Here is a 20,000-nt window from a genome sequence, read left to right on the forward strand (position 1 = left end):
TCTTGAGACTACAGAGGGGCTGTCCATGTCTGTGCAACCCCATCAGCAATGGGCTGTAGACAGGCCAGGGATTCCCATACTGTGGGTTACAGCCCACTGGTAGGCCGCTGAGGGATTGGGGGATTGGCCGCGATCATTCATAAGAATTTCAAGTAGGCCCCCAGTTTGGAAAAGGTTGAGAACCCCTCGAGAAGCCTCTTGGGTGTCTGTGGACTGTAGACAGCTGTCTCCATGGCAACTCTTGGCTGGGTGTGAACTGTAGACAGCTGTCGTCATCGGCAACTCTTGGTTGGCTGTAGTAGTCCATAGACCTTTGCTTCCGATAACCAGTCGCCACCCTTGGCCAGTGCAGTGCCTACAAGTCGGCTCTGTGTCCTCTGCACTCCTGTGTAGCAAGTTGTTAGGCTGTGTACAGCTGTTTCTGTAAGTTGGGGTTCTGTGTAGTCCAGAGGCTGATGTTCTTGTTGGGCAGCTGTATTCAGCTGTCTCTTTAAGTTTTGCTGCGATGCAGTCCACAGGTTAATACTCTATAAGTCTAACGTACCAAGATGTGGAGGCCTATAAGTTATTGTTTTGTGTAGTCCAGAAGCTAACTCCTGATGATGAGCAAGTCCTTCTGGCGGGCCAGCTGCGTTGCGGCTGTGTAGTGACTTTATAGTAGGGTGCATCAAACGCCAACAAAATCCTGCTCTGCTTTTGCAGAATTGTTCCTTTTCACTAACATAACACCCTTGTAAGATTTATGTTAAAGGGTGCCACAACATGTTTGAAATTTTGAATGGCAGTAAATGAGTGACTTAAAGGTGCACTGTGGTGGAAATGGTCAAAAAAGGTACTGCAACTATGCTGCTCGTTGAAACTGGGTTGCCTATTGCCATATTTGATAATTTCATGAAGGTTTACTAAGTAATAAACTAATATTTTCTAGCATGGCCCAAGTAGCACGAGTTCTGGAAATATAAAACAAAAAATCTTACACAATGCACCTTTAAGCAAAATCCACCAAAAGTGTGTTTTTATACTTTTTTGTATAAGCTGTTTAAGAGAGAATCATTTGGCAGAATACTCCAATAGCCTTTCCACTTTTCCAGACTTGAAATCCCATGTGCAAGTTTTTTTGCAGCCTTCCTCTGACAAGGTTCTAGTCCCTATGCGCTACTTACATGTAAGCCATGTTCGAACACCCATGTAGCCATCCTTTAGCCATTCTTTGGGTGCTTGATGTTCTGGGGGAGTGGAAAGGCAACTATAGCATTCTTCCAAATGACTTCCCTTACTGGTTTTGCTTCAAAACAGCCTAAACATACACTTTGCACTGATTCAGGTAAAAAAAACGCCCATTCAGTGCTATTCAAAATTTCAAGCCTATTGTGCCACACTTCAACATGGATCGAATTTGGTATAAATTTGCAAGGACATTATGGTAGTGCAAAGGAACAATACTGCAAGAGCAGGGTGATATTTTGATTTTGAAGTTTTGATTTTCAAGGGTTTGATGCACTGTACCATGTAGCGGTAGTGTAGTGGCTGTGTGCCGTGATAGTGCATGCAGCTGTCTCTATAAGTTATTGTTCTGAGTAGTCCAGAGGCTAATGCTCCTGATGATCAGCCAGTCCTTCTGGCCGGCGGTGACCACGATGCGGACACACTCCACGTCGAAGGAGATCTTGCGGTCCACGTCGGCCACCTCCACGCTGCCGTCCTTAAACTCTGCCAAGGTCACGTAAGCGCTACATTGCCGCCCGCCCTTCTTTGTGCCTACGGCCTTCTCACCAACCTAAATAATACATATAAAGAATAATAATAAATACATTACATGATATACATTAATCATCACATTACATTACATTATAGTAATATACTAATGATATAATGTGACCACCACATTCTCACCCACCTAAATAAATAGTAATAATAATAATATTACATTCTAATAATAATATGGGCAGTCATGGGTAAGCGGTTAGGGCGTCAGACTTGTAGCCCAAAGGTTGCCGGTTCGACTCCCGACCCGGCAGGTTGGTGTGGGGAGTAATTAACCAGTGCTCTCCCCCATCCTCCTCCATGATTGAGGTACTCTGGTACCGCCCAGCCGCACTGCTCCCTTGGGGCGCCATTTAGGGCTGCCCCCTTGCACGGGTGAGGCATAAATGCAATTTCGTTGTGTGCAGTTTTCACTTGTGTGCTGTGGAGTGCTGTGTCACAATGACAATGAGAGTTGAAGTTTCCCAATGGGGCTTTCAGTTAACTTTCATAATAATATACACAGCCTTTCACCCACCTAAATAATAAATGTAAAGAATAATGATTACATTATATTACATTAAATTTATGTAAAATATATAATATATAATAATTACATTACATGTTAATAATAATATACTACAAGGTTACGTATATTAAAGAAGAATAACTACATAACCCTTAGTAATACTACTAATAATAATGCATTGACAATAACAGTATCAATATGAATAATAATACTGTACAGAACTGCTAATACTAATAATAAAGTGTGTGTGTGTGTGTGTGTGTGTGTGTGTGTGTGTGTGTGTGTGTGTGTGTGTGTGTGTGTGTGTGTGTGTGTGTGTGTGTGTGTGTGTGTGTGTGTGTGTGTTTTTGTGTGTGTGTGTGAGTGCCTCTTCACCTCCAGAGCTCCGTGGTGAGATATGTGCGTGTGTCTAGGTGTCTGTGTGTGTGTGTGTGTGTGTGTGTGTGTGTGTGTGTGTGTGTGTGTGTGTGTGTGTGTGTGTGTGTGTGTGTGTGTGTGTGTGTGTGTGTGTGTGTGTGTGTGTGTGTGTGTGTGTGTGTGTGCCTCTTCACCTCCAGAGCTCTGTGTGGTGAGGTGTGTGTTTGTGTATATAAGGTGTGTATGCAGGGCTCTAAATTCACACACGCCAACCCGCCAAACACGGGTAAGAATTAATTTTGGCTAGTAGAAAAAAATACCTACCCGCCAATTTGGCTAGTAGCGCCCGAGTACAGTAAATTATGAACAGTAAACCGCTGCTTGTATGACAACGATACGGCGAGATTTCCTACATTACCCATAAACACTACCGTCATGACGTAGCCTCCCACCGTGGGCTTTCCGAAGCAGCTCTGGCAGCGGCTACTCCATGCTGCTGTTGCGCGCGACAGAAAACTTTTCAGACGATCAGCCTACTGTCAGCTACGCTCACACTATTTTGGCAGGCAACTCTCCTCCTCTGCTTCTGTCGATTTCGCTCCACCACTTTTAATGTCACTATTAGACCTACTGTTACTATTAGCACTCACCGACACAGAACCTTGCTCAAACAGGCTGCCTTTTTAAGCTGCGAGGACCTGACCGAAGAGTTTTAATAACAGGACACGGATTTTGCCTACTTCTGTTTTGTGGTGGTTAGAGCCAGATTCTGTGTTGGCGAATAGGCCTACTAGTAATAATAACAGTAATAGTAGTGACGTTTTTAAAAAGGAGTGGTTGTGACAAGGGCAGAGGATGAGAACTATCTGTCAGAGTAGGCCTAGTGTGCATAGCTGTCAGTTGTCTTCTGAAATGCTTTAAGTCCGGGCGCAACTTAAGTTGGAAAGCCCACGTCATCGGAAAGAAGAGCAGACCTTGCATAACCGTGCAAGTAGGCTACGTGGACAAAAAAAACAATAAAAAAAAAACCTGGCAACGGCGACGCAATGGAAAGGAAGCGAACATTTCCGTGATATTATTAGTTAAACATAGCGTGCTTCTTGTCATGTTGTTGCGCATGGTAGAGAAGAGCTCCTGGAGGAAATGGTGTCTATAGCAGCATATAGGCTACATAAGCCTATAGTGTTTATGTGTTGTGGAAATAATTGAATAAAAAACCATGATTTAAAAAAAAAAAAAAAAGACATAACTAGCCTAACGCATAGCATATAGTTTATTTTGGCGAGATGTAAAAACAAAAATGGCTAGTTGACCTTCTGTTTGGCTGGTAAGAAAAAATGTCCACTAGCCAAATTGGCTGGTGGTGGAAAAAGTTAATTTAGAGCCCTGTGTGTGTGTGTGTGTGTGTGTGTGTGTGTGTGTGTGTGTGTGTGTGTGTGTGTGTGTGTGTGTGTGTGTGTGTGAGTGTGTGTGTGTGCGTGTGTGTGTGTGTGTGTGTGTGTGTGTGTGTGTCTCTGTGTGTGTGTGTGTGTGTGTGTGTGCCTCTTCACCTCCAGAGCTCTGTGTGGTGAGGTGTGTGTGTGTGTATATAAGGTGTGTATGTATTGAGTTGCACTGGTTACCGATCGCCGCCCGGATCAAGCACAAGGCATTGACCCTTGCCTACAAAACCATCACAGGAACGGCCCCAGCGTATCTGAAGGACCTACTAACGCCCTATGTTACTGGAAGAGAACTGCGCTCATCCAGCACAAGCCGTCTGGCTCTGCCATCCAGTCGCTCTAGGTACTCCCAGTCAAGATTGTTCTCCGTTGTGGTACCCAAGTGGTGGAACGGTCTCCCAGAGGCAGCAAGACTAAGCACATCTCTTGCAGCCTTCAAGAAACAACTGAAGACCTTCCTCTTTCGAGATAATCTACTAGACTAATGCTTGAGCTGGCCTTGCCCCAGGGCAGACTCCTGACATGATGGTTAGTTTAGTTTAGTTTGTGTGTGTGTACTCGTTATTTACTCTTTAATTAAAAAAAAAAAAAAACGAAACAAAAAAAAAAACTAACCCCTCTGCAACTGCACTTATTGTTCTGTATATCTCCTGTGCACATTGTATTTGCTTGTGATGTTGGCTTGAATATGTCCTCTTTTGAAAGTCGCTTTGGTTATAAAGCGTCTGCCAAATGCAATATAATGTAATGTAATAATGTATGTGTGTGTGTGTGTGTGTGTGTGTGTGTGTGTGTGTGTGTGTGTGTGTGTGTGTGTGTGTGTGTGTGTGTGTGTGTGTGTGTGTGTGTGTGTGTGTGTGTGTGAGTGCCTCTTCACCTCCAGAGCTCGGTGGTGAGATGTGTGCGTGTGTCTAGGTGTCTGTGTGTGTGTGTGTGTGTGTGTGCGTGTGTGTGTGTGTTCGCCTCTTCACCTCCAGAGCTCCGTGGTGAGGTGTGTGTGTTTGTATATAAGGTGTGTATGTATGTGTGTGTGTCTGTGTGTGTGTATGTGTGTGTGCCTCTTCACCTCCAGAGCTCCGTGGCGCAGCACGTCGTCACGCCGCTCGTCTGTTCCCGTGGCAACGCGGATGCGGCTGATCTTGGCAGGCTGGTGGAGCGTTACGATGAACACGTCACCAGTGGAGGGCGCCTTACCCCAGAAGTACTCATCCACACTACTGTAATAATGAAGTAATCCGAATAATATCATATTAATAATAGCATCACTACTACTCATCCACACTACTGTAATAATTAAATAATCAGAATAATATAGCATTAATAGGCCTAATACTACTATGAGGATGCCAGAAGTAGAGGACGCCTTGACCCGGAAATGCTCAACAACACTGTAATGACAGTATCAATATTGTAAATAATTAATTATAATAATAATTATATACCAATATAATAATATACTACTACTACTACTACAAATAATAATAATCATAATAATATGAAGACATCGAGAGTGGAGGGCGCCTTGCCGCAGAAGTCAGACTACTGTAATAATGGAATAATCGGAATAATATAATATTAATAATGCTACTACAAAAATGAAGACATCACCAGTAGAAGGTGCCTTACCCCAGAGGTACTCATCCACACTACTGTAATGACAATCAATATAAATAACATTACCAGTGTTGTACCCGAATGCGTTCAATGAACGAAAGTTCATGAACGAGTTCATATTTTGAGTGAACGTGAACTGAACGTACAATATTTACTAGATGATGAATGAACTATGAACGCGTTCATTCTGGAGCCCATGAACATTCGTTCGTTCATTCCGTTCATTCCGTAGTTACCAGATTTCATTAATATTCCTGCAGAAACCGTGACTAAACACAGTGTCAGAGAGTCTAGTATTATGTCTTATCCATTCTCTCTGACAGCGTTTCAGACTGTCTTTCGTCTCGTGGAAAGAGGCGGGACAAAGCACACAGCAGGCATAACTTTACTTAAAATCAGAGCAGCCAGCAACCAGCCAGCAGTGTGCGAGTTTTCTGACTTCCCGTGACTTTTTAGATTAACGCTTCTAGCGACCGTCTTCTGGGCGTTTGGAATAAGTGTGGAGTGCTCTCGCTTCACTATTAAAGTTAAAATGCGCCGCACGCAGCACCAACAACAAGAGAAAGCTGTCTGCTGGCACGTTGCAGGATGGGAAATTTTGCGCATGAGACAGAGAACAACAGTGCAGGAAAACGTTACAGAATCCACACACCCGTTTTAAGTCCAGTCCATACAGTAACCGAACAGAAGTGAAATCGCTCAGCACACACTATCTAGGCCTACTAATGATAAACCACTCTTAATGCAAAACTAAAATACAGTGGAAATATCTAACAATCTCATTGTTAAAACTAATTAAATATGGGCTGTCAATTAGGCCTACACTTTTTTCAACATGGGGGGTGAGCTGTGAACTGAACTATGAACTAGTAGAAAATGAACTTTCCCAACACTGCAGAAAACACAGTTAAGGATTATACTCTCTATTACTACTACTACTAATACACCGCTGCTCTAATGCACAACTAAAATACAGTAATATCCAGCAATGTCATTGCTAACACTAATTAACCCATTAAATAATGACTGTATCTATATAATCTATAATCTGTAGAGCATTTATATGGGCTTTGTCAATGATTTTTTTTTTTGGGGGGGGGTTGAACTGAAATTTACTAGTTCATTTATTTTGTGAACTATGAACGGACTAGTTCATTTTGAAAAAAGAATGAACTATGAACGAACTAGTTCATTCTGAAAGCTGTGAACTTGAACTTGAACTAGTTCACGTAGAAAATGAACTTACCCAACACTGAACATTACTACTACTAATACTACTAATAATAATAACGATAACAACACCTGTATGCCTTGGCAGCCACGTAGCCCTCGAACACGTTGATGTTGGTTGTGGTGGTCGCCGGGGGGTTGTCGGGCAGGTTGTCGAGCGCGTCCTCCTCAAAGTCGTCGTCCTTCAGCTTGTTCTCCGCCCCCCTGTAGGAGGAGTAGTAGCCCATATGCTGGAACAGCGAGGGCTTGAATCTGATTGGCTCACGCTGGGCCAGGAGGCCCCGAAAGTGGATGAGGAGCCAATCACAGGGCATTTCCTGGTAGAACATGAGCAGGAAGGCGGCCAATCGCGGCAGGTCGCGCGAGTGGTACAGCTTCCCGATGTAGCCCAGCTTGGAGAACTCGAGAGTCACCCAGTAAGAGCCCTCACGAGACGAGATCACCTAGGAGACCAGAGAGGAGAGAAAGATGAGCGCTCACAAGGCGAGCTCTAGGAGTCAAGGACATGGTATTACCTAGGAGACCATGAGAGGAACATGAGAATGAGAACTAGGAGCCCCCGTGAGACGAGATCACCTAGGAGATGAGGAGAGGAGAGAAACATGAGAATGAGTTACAGTACGAGCCCTCACGAGACAGTATAACCTAGGAGACCAGGAGAGAGGAGAGAAAGATGAGATGAGAACTCTAGTATGAACCCTCGTGAGACAAGATCACAGAGGAGACCAGAGAGGAGAGAAGTATGAGAATGAGAACAAGGAGCCCTCAGGAGACGAGATCACCTAGGAGACGAGAGAGGAGAGAAACATCAGAACCCTAGTACGCAGGAGACAAGGAGAGACACATCAGAATGAGAACTCTTGCGTCACCCAGGAAGAGAGGAAGTTCCTTGTGTGTCTACAGTACATTGAGAATGACTGTGTAGAGTACAATGAGAGGTGCTGTTGTGTCCTCATACCTTCTTGAGGCTGTGTGTGTGTGTGTGTGTGTGTGTGTGTGTGTGTGTGTGTGTGTGTGTGTGTGTGTGTGTGTGTGTGCATGCGTGTGTGTGTGTGTGTGTGTGTGTGTGTGTGTGTGTGTGTGCATGCGTGTGTGTGTGTGTGTGTGGTGTGTGTGTGTGTGTGTGTGTGTGTGTGTGTGTGTGTGTGTGTGTGTGTGTGTGTGTGTGTGTGTGTGGGTGGGTAGTGTCCGCATACCTTCTTGTGGGTGGAGTGAGTGTGTGTGTGTGTGTGTGTGTGTGTGGGTGTGGTGTGTGTGTGTGTGTGTGTGTGTGTGTGTGTGTGTGTGTGTGTGTGTGTGTGTGTGTGTGTGTGTGTGTGTGTGTGTGTGTGTGTGTACAGGGGTTAGACAAAATAATGGAAACACCTGTCATTTTAGTGTGGGAAGTTTCATGGCTCAAGTGGACCAGCCTGTCTTCATTCATTGCACATTGCACCAGTACGGCGAAGTGTGAAGGTTCTATTAGCAGGGTAAGAGCACAGTTTTTCTCATAATTTTGGAATGTGCACAACATTATGGGTGACAAAGTTCAAAAATGAGAAATTCTTGGTGCGTGTGTAACTGTTGCATCTTTGACTGAGACAGCAGGTTTTTGTGATTTATCAAGAGCCACGGTATCCAAGGTCTGCATACCACCAAGAAGGATGAACCACATCCAACAGGATTAACTGTGGATGCAAGAGGAAGCTGTATGAATACTCTGAAAGGAATGTTTGGGTGCTAAACCGGACCATATCCAAAAACATAAAATGACAGCTGTCCAAATCACGATAAAATTAAATGTGCACCTCAACTCTCCTGTTTCCACCAGAACTGTCCATCGAGAGCTCCACAGGGTCAATATACACGTCCGGTCACCCAAACATCCCTTTCAGATAGCTTCCTCTTGTGTCCACAGTTAATCCTGTTGGATGTGGTTCATCCTTCTTGGTGGTATGCAGACATGACCTTGGATACCGTGGCTCTTGATACATCACAAAGACTTGCTGTCTCTGACAAAGATGCAACAGTTACACACGCACCAAGAATTTCTCCTTTTTAACCCTCTGAGGTCTAAGGCCTTTCAGAGGCTTTTAGGCTGCTTGCACCACCCTGACATTTTCAAGTATTTTCAACTAACAGTAAGCATCTATGCAAAAGTGGAATATATGGTTGTATTCTGAAAAGCCTGACAAGAAATAATCTGAAAGAAAATTGGATGTCATACAAACATGTTTTATTTAAATTGAGTATAAACACAACTGTACAAAAAACAGGTTTCAGAGGTCTTCAAAAAGTGCAAGAAAACACACAATAAATATACAGCTCCAGGCCACTTTATTAGAATAGCATGAAAAAGTTGATTTATTTCCATAATTCCATCAATAATGTTAAACTGTCATGGATTATAGATTCATGGCCCAGTTTTTTAACTATTCCAATCATTAAATTGTTTATGTTTACACATTTTGGTCTTCCAGCTCAAAAAAACCATGAATTGGGGAATTCGCATCATTAGAATATTGTAATAAAATCACAATTTTCTTCATCAAAATTTGTTTCACATCAGTGCACATCAAATCAGTTGAACTTTGGTACTTTCTACACAACATGCAATACTTGGTTAGGACTCTCTCTGTCTTAATATTATTAATAATAACGGCCATGATGCGTTTAACATTGAAATCAATGGCAGAAACAGTGCATGGGAGTAATGGAAGGCCAGATATCCTTGATGCTTTGCCGTCAGCTGTTTTTGTATAGCTGACCTGGTGTCCCACACTTCACTCTTCAATATACCCTGTAGATTTCCATGCCACGTTTTGTCGCTAACTCACCGGTTTAATTCTAAATCACCAGAAATGACACCCCATTGAAAATGAATGGGGTTTTATTTCTGGTGAGTTAGAATTAAACTGATGAGTTAACACCAAAACGTAGCATGGGTATCTACGGGTATATTGAAGAGTTAAGTGTGGGACACCAGGTCAACAAACAAGAACAGCTGACGGCAAAGCATCAAGGATATCTGGCCTTCCATTACTCCCATGCACTCTTTCTGCCATTGACTTCAATGTTAAACGCATCATGGCCGTTATTAAGACAGAGAGAGTCCTAACAAAGTATTGAACATTGCATGTTATGTAGAAAGTACCAAATTTCAATTGATTTGATGTGCACTGATGTGAAACGAATTTTGATGAAGAAAATTTGGATTTTATTACAATATTCTAATAATGCGAATTTCCCAATTCATGGGTTTTTTGAGCTGGGAGGCCAAATTATGTAAAAAGAAAAACTTGAATGATTGGAATAGTTAAACAACTGGGCCATGCATCTACAATCCATGACACTTTAACATTATTGATGGAATTATGGAAATAAATCAACTTTTTCATGCTATTCTAATAAAGTGGCCTGGAGCTGTATATAGCCAAGACTTTTTAAGTTTGAATCTTGTAAACAAATGTGTTGGCTGCATAAAAGTAAAAAGGGCATTTAGAAATGGTTTGTTGTTTTCATACAAAATGCAAAAAAGAAACACTATGTCATGCCATTGCCTGTCTCATTTGAATACTAATGAGATAGGTGTGAAAAACCTCTAATGGCCCACACCCCCCTGTCAATCTCCATGTGCTCTGATATCAAACCCCCCTGTCACTCTCTTTGTCCTGTGGCCAAGTGAGCAGCATGGCTGTGTTTATCCTAGATGAAAGGGGCGTGTTGCCACCTCTGAATAGCCACTCAAGCACCGGTACTTTACATGTGAATAGCTATAGGTGTGGCTGCTACAGGCAGAGAGTACAGAATATTCGAAGATTTCTTTTCACTTTCTTTAAATTGGGCCAGCTATATAATTTATTTCATATATATATATATTTGATAATCTGGAAGGTCTGATGTTTCTAATGGTGTGACTTATATGTTTCAATGACAAAAACTCACAGAGTTACAGATTTGTTTTTGGAGACATGTCAAATTGCCCTCTGGAGGGCACTCAGTCCTCTCAGTGTTAAACTTTGACATGTCACCCATAATGCTGTGTGCATTGCAACATTTTGAGAAAAACTGTGCTCTTACCCTGCTAATTGAACCTTCACACTTCGCTGTACTGGTGCAATGTGCAATGAATGAAGATTGGCCAACAGCTGGTCCACTTGAGCCATGCAACTTCCCACACTAAAATGACAGGTGTTTCCATTATTTTGTCTAAGCCCTGTATGTGTGTGTATGTGTGTGTTGTGTGTGTGTGTGTGTGTGTGTGTGTGTGTGTAGTGTCTGCATACCTTCTTGAGGGTGGAGTGTGTGTGTGTGTGTGTGTGTGTGTGTGTGTGTGTGTGTGTGTGTGTGTGTGTGTGTGTGTGTGTGTGTGTGTGTGTGTGTGTGTGTGTGTGTGTGTGTGTGTGTGTTCGTAGTGTCCTCATACCTTCTTGAGGGCGGACAGAAAATTCTTCGAGCAGCGGACATCATCCTCCAGCATCATGTAGTATGTAGACAGGTTACTGCAGAAGTTCAGGAGGAACGCATAGTCCACATTCTGCTTAGAGCGGAAACGCACCCTGTAATATTAATAAATATTATATATTAATAATTATTATTAAATAATTATTATTGAATTATTTAATCATTATTATTAACACCCCCTTTTTCGAGCTGTACTCTGATTGCTTCAGTAAAATATAAAACAGCTGTTTCAGTAGAGTAGTTCTTCCTGAAACCAAACTGCATATTGTTCAGACCAGTGTTACAGGTGTTTAGGTGTGTTGTGAACTGATTTATGACTACCTTCTCTGCAACCTTTGAAAGTACTGGTAATATACTTATTGGTCTATAGTTGTTAGGTTCACAGGGATCTCCAGTCTTGAAAATGGGAGTGATAACTGCCCGCTTCCAGTTATCAGGAAAACAACTTTGTGTTATAGAGAGATTGATTAAGTGTGTGATTGGGAGTGTTAGAGTGATCAGATGTTTCTTTATGAGCATACTGTCTTAATGAAAAGCGTATCTACTTTTAGAATTTGTTAATGAACCAATCTTTTTAATTTGTGCTTCATCAGTGATATTCAAACTGAAGCCCGAGTCACTTTTAGTATGTAGGCTATGTAGGCTAACAGGCATAGTGTCATTTTTCTTGAAATAATTGCCTAACTCATAGACAGACTCAATAAAATATGTATTAAAGATACCTGCAATTGAGCCATTGTCTTTAATTAAGTCACCTTGAGATTTAAGTTGTATGTCTTCAACTTTATGTCCTCCTCAACCATGTGTCAACCCTGCCTTATGTCAACGTTTCAGGCTGGGGATATAATGGCATAAGGATATTTTCTTACCACAATTTGGGCCAATTAGTACCAATTTATCTTTATTGGAATGCCACAGCCTACCTGAGTACTGTTGAAGGCAGTTCAGGCAGTTCTGAAGGCAAAAGGGGGTCCAACCCAGCACTAGAGAGATGTTCCTAATGAAGTGGCCGGTTAGAGTATATTATAGTTATTCAAGTAATTATAATACCTCTCATCAGGGTCATTGTATTTCCGCTTCAGGCACTCTAGAGGGGAATAGACCTCCTCGCGGTCGTGTATGACCAGCAGTAATATAATGCTGTGTAATGTAATGTAATGTAATGTAATATAATGTAAACTCCACACCTGTCATCGGGATCGTTGTAATTCCGCTTGAGCCCGTCTAGGGGGGGATAGAACTCCTCAGGGGCGTGGATGATGAGCAGGCGGCCGGCAATGATGTGATGGGCGAAGCGTCGTGAGATCTCGTTGACGAGTGCTTCGCACCAGGCGAGGTCGGCCTCCGCCAGGTGGACCACCACAAGGAGCTCCGCCAGCTCCTCGAAACTTGACTGCTCGAAGATCGACCGGATCGTCTCCGCCAGGTAGTTGCCACGGCGACGCTTCACAGACGACAAGCCGATCGTCAGGTATTCTGTGGAGAGGCAACAGAACACTCAGAGTACTCACTCTTGTGGGGCAGGGGGTTGCCATTCAGGTATCGGAAAATAGGTGACATCACTAAAGAGGTGACATCACTAGAAAGGTGACATTACTGTAATATTGAATCCTCCTGGGCAGCGGGGAACCGACCAGGTATCAGTAGGTAGGTCACATTGGCTTGTTTCCATGAACGCTGGCTACCTTTCTGATAATTTCTGATAAAATTTAAATTCAATTTTTTCATCTTTTAAAACTATTTAGTCCATATTAAGTCAACATTTTGGGCAAATATGATAATAAGTACCTAGAAAGCACTTTTTAAAGCACTCCAACTCTCGCCTCGATTGACGCATCTATGGACAACGTGACATCTATGGACATTTTCTATTTTTTATTTTCACCTGTGTATTTCTTTTGTTAACATTTTTTTAGCCTTTCTGCACGTTGTGGAGTTTTACCAGTCATTTCACTACAAGCTGTAATCTACTTGTATGTGACAAATAAACTACTCTACTCTACTCTACTACTCTGGGGTGAATTTCTCAAAACCAAAGTTGCTTACTATATTAGCTACTTTGTTGCTTTCAATGCATTTTCCCATTGGCAACTACCGAAGTTGCTAACAGGCTAACAACTTCCCTTTTGAGAAACTCACCCCTGCATTACTGTAGAGAAGTGACATTAATACTCACTTCCGGGGCAGGGGCGAGCCCGTCAGCAATTGGTAAGTGTTGATTGTCGATTCACGGCTCTGCAATTGATGCTTGACCCCCGATTTCTTCCTTGAGTGTGTGTGTGTGTGTGTGTGTGTGTGTGTGTGTGTGTGTGTGTGTGTGTGTGTGTGTGTGTGTGTGTGTGTGTGTGTGTGTGTGTGTGTGTGTGTGTGTGTGTGTACAGTGTGTGTGTGTGACAACAAAAGGATAGCATTTTGCTCTTGGCAGCATGACATCAATTCCAAGGTTAAGAGGCAGGCCCACTCCAATGCAAAGGCACTTGTCCAGCGTAGGGTGCGAGAGTTAAAGAATCAGTGGTGGACAGAGAAGGCATTGGAGATCCAGAGACTTGCAGACTTGGGTGACATCAGGGGCTTCTTTAATGCCACCAAAGCTGTGTATGGTCCAAGATATCGAGGCCTCAATCCCCTCCGCTCCAAAGATGGGAAAACACTGCTGAAGGACGAGAAAGAAATCAGCTCCAGATGGGAAGAACACTTTCGGGAGCTCCTGAACCGAAACACCACAGTTAACTCAGAATCCATCAACCAAATTCCTCAGCAGCCTATCAGGAAGTATCTGGATGTCCCTCCCACTGAAACTGAGGTTTTGGATGCCATCAGGAAACTGAGTAACAACAAGGCCTCTGGACCAGATGGGATTCCTACAGAAATCCTCAAGGTGGGCCCAAACTTCTCAGTCACATCCACAGTCTCCTTACCAAGATCTGGAAGGAGGAGAAAATCCCTGCTGAACTGCGGGACGCCCTGATTGTCACCATTTTTAAGAAGGGTGATAAAGCGGACTGTGGCAACTACAGGGGCATCTCCCTCCTATCCACCACAGGCAAAGTGCTGGCCCGTATTTAGGCCAACCGACTATTACCACTGTCAGAGATGACCCTCCCAGAGTCGCAGTGTGGCTTCCGCCCCGCCAGAGGAACCTCCGACATGATCTTCACAGCTCGTCAGCTGCAGGAGAAATGTCGAGAGCAACACCTACCCCTATACATGGCATTCATCGACCTCACTAAGGCCTTTGATTCCGTCAACAGAACTGCCCTCTGGTGCATACTATTTAAGATTGGATGCCCAGACAAAAATCTGAATATCTTGCGCCTACTGCACGATGACATGACCGCAACTGTAGTTGGGAACAGTGGCAGTGAAACAGACCCTTTCAAAGTGGAGACAGGAGTCAAGCAGGGCTGCATCATTGCACCAACCCTCTTCTCCATTTTCATTGCCACCATCCTCCACCTCACCAGTCAAAGTCTACCTGAGGGTCTCAAGTTCGTATACAGGACAGACGGTGGGACCTTTAACATCAACAGGTTCAGGGCAAAGACCAAGGTGCTCACATCCTCCATCATGGAACTCCACTATGCTGATGATAATGCCCTTGTGGCTCTGTCTGAAGAAGACCTCCAGAGCATCATGGATGCCTTTGCCAGAGCCTACCAACTCCTGGGACTTGATATTAACATCAAGAAGACTCAGATTCTGTACCAACCAGCTCCTGGCACATCCCCCAACGTCCCAACCATCCATGTGGCCAACAACACCCTGGAAAATGTGGACCAATTCATGTATCTTGGTAGTCTTCTATCCACAAGATCTGACATTGATGCAGAAATCCACCACCGAATTGGGTGTGCCAGCGCAGCTTTTGCTAGACTGAGGGACAGGGTATTTGAAAACCGTGACATCCTGACTAAAACAAAACTCATGGTCTATCGAGCCGTTATTCTTACCACCCTGCTCTACGGAGCTGACAGTTGGACTACTTACAGTAGACATCTGAAAGCCCTTAAGCAATATCACCGGCGATGCCTACGTCAGATCCTTAGGATCAGCTGGGAAGATAGACGCACCAATATCAGTGTCCTACAAGAAGCCAACATCCCAAGCATCACCTCAACTATTGCTAAGCACCAGCTACGATGGACAGGTCATGTGGTACGCATGTCAGACAACCGCCTTCCAAAACGAATTTTGTATGGCCAACTAAAGGAAGGAAAGCGTACCCAAGGAGGGCAGAAGAAGCGGTACAAAGACATGATAAAAGTACATCTCAGAAAGTGTAGCTTCAATGTCAATAACAGGGAGGAGGCGGCCCTCCAAAGAGATGAGTGGAGAAGGTTGGTTCATGAGGGTACAGCACAAGTAGAAGAGGACCTCCACCATGCTGCAGAAACAAAAAGGCAACTGAGGAAGGAGAGAACCGCTGCCAAAATGAATCCTCAAATCCAAACAACTATCTCCAGGACAACAATCTACATATGCCCCCACTGCAATAGAGACTGTGGATCAAGGATTGGCCTCAACCGCCATCTGACGACCCACAAATGACCAGACCCAACGTCAGGAGGACAATCATACTCGTTTCGAGTGATCGCCGATGATGATGATGACAGTGTGTGTGTGTGTGAGTGTGTTTGAGTGGGAGAGAGAGATCTGACTTTGTGAATATTTGTATGGTGAGTAGGCCTATATGTGCAATGTTGTGCGTAATGTCTTTGTTTTTCAGTATTCATGTATGTATGCTACTGGACACCTCAATTTCCCCCGGGATTAATAAATGATAAATTAAACTCTACTCTACTCTCTATTCATTATTGTTGATGACATTACAACTCACTCTTCCTGGGCAGGGGATTGTGTGTGTGTGTGTGTGTGTGTGTGTGTGTGTGTGTGTGTGTGTGTGTGTGTGTGTGTGTGTGTGTGTGCGTGCGTGCGTGCGTGTGTGCAGGGGGTACAGTACTACTCACCCTTCCTGGGCAGGGGTGTGTGTGTGTGTGTGTGTGTGTGTGTGTGTGTGTGTGTGTGTGTGTGTGTGTGTGTGTGTGTGTGTGTATGTTTACATGTTTACAGGGGGTACTGTACTACTCACTCTTCCTGGGCAGGGGGTTGCCGGCGAGGTATCCGTAGGTGACGTTAATGCTGCCGGTGAAGTTGGTGAGGTCCTTAAAGGTGTGTAGATATCGCTCGGAACCCAGGCGGTGGACCGACGACGCCTCTCGCACCTGACACTTGTCCTCCTCCTGCACAAACGCATGCACGCACGCAAACACACATGCACAGACACAAGCACACACACATGCAATACAATACAGCAATAAGCCTCTCTCACCAGCTGATTGTCCTCCTGCAGGGGGAGGGGGGGAGGGGACCCTCCCACGTACACACACACATAAGGATGCAAGAGGAAGCTGTTTGAATACTCTGAAAAGTATGTTTGGTTGCTAACCCAGAATGTATATAAAAAAACATAAAACCACAGCTGTCCAAATCACAGTAGAAATAAATGTGCACCTCAACTCTCCTGTTTCCAACAGAACAGTCCATCGAGAGTTCCACAGGCCGGTCACCCAAACATCCCTTTCACACAGCTTCCTCTTGCGTCCACAGTTAATCCTGTTGTATGTGGTTCATCCTTCTTGGTTGTATCACAGTGGGTTTACATACAGTGTCCAATCTCGCCATCCAACCCGTGCCTGCAGCTCACCTAGGGAGCGCTGTCTAGACAGTGCAGCCCATAAGGCTGGCGCTAATAACTGATAATTGTGCTTGCTGTCGGCTGAAACTTGACAATATTACTGTGGGTTCTGAAAAAACAATGTGGATTTAATTGAAATAACCTGGGAGTTATGTCCTTCTGATTTCTTACAGCTTTGGCATTTATGAGTCAGGCTCCGCTAGCATCTTGCTAACAAAATTGCGGCAGTCGTGATCACAACAATGCAGCCAGCCGACCAATCCAAATGCAGTGTGTGAAGCCACTTGTGACGTAATATTGACAATAAAGACGTATTTCACAAAGATCAAACGAGTTTAAACATTCAAACTAAGTGCTGTCTGAAAGGATAATTTATCCTGACTTTGGGAAAAATAAAATGAAAAGATGATACCAATTCTCTCCCAAAGCAACGGCAGCATCTGTGGTTGAGCTCCATGTGACCCCATTCATTCTAACAGCCTATGTGTCCCTCGACGCTCCTCTGCGCTGCTTGGATGGCGCCACTTAGTGGACAGTACCACCCGGAAAAAGTTGTGAGTTTCCTCTCTCGTAATATCCATAGATCCTCTCTGGTTGTATGCAGACATTACCTTGGATACCGTGGCTCTTGATACATCACAAAGACTTGCTGTCTCGGTCAAAGAAGCAACAGTTACACTCGCACCAAGAATTTCTCATTTTTGAGCTCTGATACGTCACCCATAATGCTGTGTGCATTGCAAAATGTTGAGTAAAACTGTGCCCTTACCCTGCTAATTGAACCTTCACACTTCAATTTACTGGTGCAATGTGCAATTAATGAAGATTGGTCAACAGGCTGGTCCACTTGAGCCATGAAACTTCCCACACTAAAATGGCAGGTGTCTCAAATATTTTGTCTAACTCCTGTACCACTACTATCAAATCAAGTATTGATTATGACTGGAAAAATGTTAAACATGAAAAGGTGGATCTTCTCCATGTCCGCCATTTTGGACTTCCAGAAATAGACATTTTAGCAGCAAAAGTGACTGTCCTTTTGTCACACTAGTAAATATTTATTTATTACTTAGCAAATGTTCAGGCAGCACAATTTCAGTGAGCAGCATAGTTGCAATACCTACTCTGGCCACCATCCAAAACAGTGCACCTTTAAAAAATGCATTTTTAACTACCATAGTTGCTAATTTCCTCGCTCAAGAAACCCCTGAGTCCCCAACAACAAAGGCTCTATGACAACTTTGCTAAACACCCAAAACTTTTGGAATCTCATCATTCTATGGAGGGGGGCTTTCTTGTTGTCTGGCCCAAGGGCACAAGGAGGGGGGCCCTTTCCTGCTGTCTGGCACAGGGGCCCATAGAGGGGGCCCTTTTTTGTTGTCTGGACAGGGGCCCATGGAGGGCTGCATACTGCCATTTTGACGACAATGAGATCAGTCACTGAATCAATTTCATTACATTTAGAGGCAAAATCTTAATCATTATATTCCTCAGTATGATACCCATATCCATTATTCAGTAATACCTCTTCTAAATACAAACCCCTGTAACGCAAAGATTGTAAAAGCCTCCAATCTCTAAATAAATAAATAAATAAATAAAAAATGACAGTAAGAATAATAATATAATATACACCCCTTAAATCTCTGTTTTAGGCATTACAAGCGGAACTTAAAAAAACAAGCAGCACTATGCAATGCAGCCACTACTGTGAAGCAATGGGAAAAGGACAGACACTACACATAGGTTCTAATTTTTTGTTTTCTCCTGCTGCGCGAAACTAACTGTGCACAACTCAACCTCTGATTGTATGTAACCGGTTGGAATTTAACTCTGCGTTCTGTTGATGTTGGAATAAAGATGACTCCGAAACAGGTGAAGATCCATACAATGTTTTAATGGCTCTCTGTTGGATTACACACAGTACATTATCACCCTGGGCCTTGGGGCTGCACTCCCACTCCTCTTCCCACAGCATACAGAAACAGGGCATATGTCTCTTCAAGAGATCACTTAAAGTTCTTGATGAAAAAAACAAATTTCACCACTACTGCAACATTGTCAAGAAATATCAACTACTGGACTTTGATAGCTACCAGTTGTTTCTTGATGTCTGTCTCATTTTTAAGGTTTTGAATAGCTCCTCCACCATTACAAGAGTTCATTAAGAAAAAAACTTCACAAGTGAACACAAGAGCCCAGGCAAAGGGGGACTGTGAAGTTAAATGGCGTATAACTCAACTCAGCCAAATAGCGTTGTCCATTAGAGGTGCAAAGTCCTGGAATACTCTGCCATCTAACATCAGACAGTGTGTCAACTTTAACACCTTCAAAGCCAATCTTAAACAGTGGCTGAAAACTAATCAGACATGCATATATTATTTATTAGAATTAATATTTGTTTTGATTTCACATTTATTTATTTTATTTTTTACTTGTATATTTACTTTACTCTTGCTTTTTAAATTGTTCATGTACCCAATGTTTGTTTTGTGTGTAAACGTCCTCTGTCATGCAGTAGGGTAGTAGTTTATTTTCTTGTTATGTGTTTTAGTGTGAGTAGGCTACATAGGAGAACAGATGAAATTTAGCATCTATGCTAAGTCTGGCATTTTAATATTGAAGCTCTCAAGCAGATGTGTTGATTAATTTGCATTGTCCTATCCAAATAAACAAATGAATGAATGAATGAATGAATGTTGGAAACCACTGTCGGTCAAAAAATTAGCTCACGTGATTGGCTGCCAGTGTCTTGCCCCTCCTCACAACATCATGTTTACAAACGCTGTGAACCCATGTATAGGAAATTAATGGTAGAATATCAGACATAACAGGACATGAATGGAAATCTTGCAGACACTCAAGCAAACTAATGGAAAACTAGCAGATACTATAGCAAATGAATGGAACTGTCTGGTGTGTTTGTTTGTCCGAGAGTGTTTGTCTG

The 20,000-nt window shown here is 43.3% G+C and overlaps 1 protein-coding gene across 1 annotated transcript in view; it reads right to left on the minus strand.

Moving 5' to 3' along the window:
* Window positions 1–1,558: 1,558 nt before the first annotated feature.
* Window positions 1,559–20,000, minus strand: part of mgat4c (mgat4 family member C) — a 38,175-nt gene continuing 19,733 nt past the window's right edge. Inside the window, exons 2-7 of the mRNA XM_063206271.1 lie at window positions 16,448–16,598; window positions 12,546–12,834; window positions 11,321–11,453; window positions 6,988–7,358; window positions 5,138–5,288; window positions 1,559–1,777 (exon numbers count right to left, since the gene is read on the minus strand). Coding sequence (XP_063062341.1) covers window positions 1,559–1,777; window positions 5,138–5,288; window positions 6,988–7,358; window positions 11,321–11,453; window positions 12,546–12,834; window positions 16,448–16,598 — 1,314 coding nt within the window. The remainder of the gene's footprint in view (window positions 1,778–5,137; window positions 5,289–6,987; window positions 7,359–11,320; window positions 11,454–12,545; window positions 12,835–16,447; window positions 16,599–20,000) is intronic.

The sequence above is a fragment of the Engraulis encrasicolus genome, chromosome 9 (assembly GCF_034702125.1).
Source record: "Engraulis encrasicolus isolate BLACKSEA-1 chromosome 9, IST_EnEncr_1.0, whole genome shotgun sequence".
Taxonomy (NCBI): domain Eukaryota; kingdom Metazoa; phylum Chordata; class Actinopteri; order Clupeiformes; family Engraulidae; genus Engraulis; species Engraulis encrasicolus.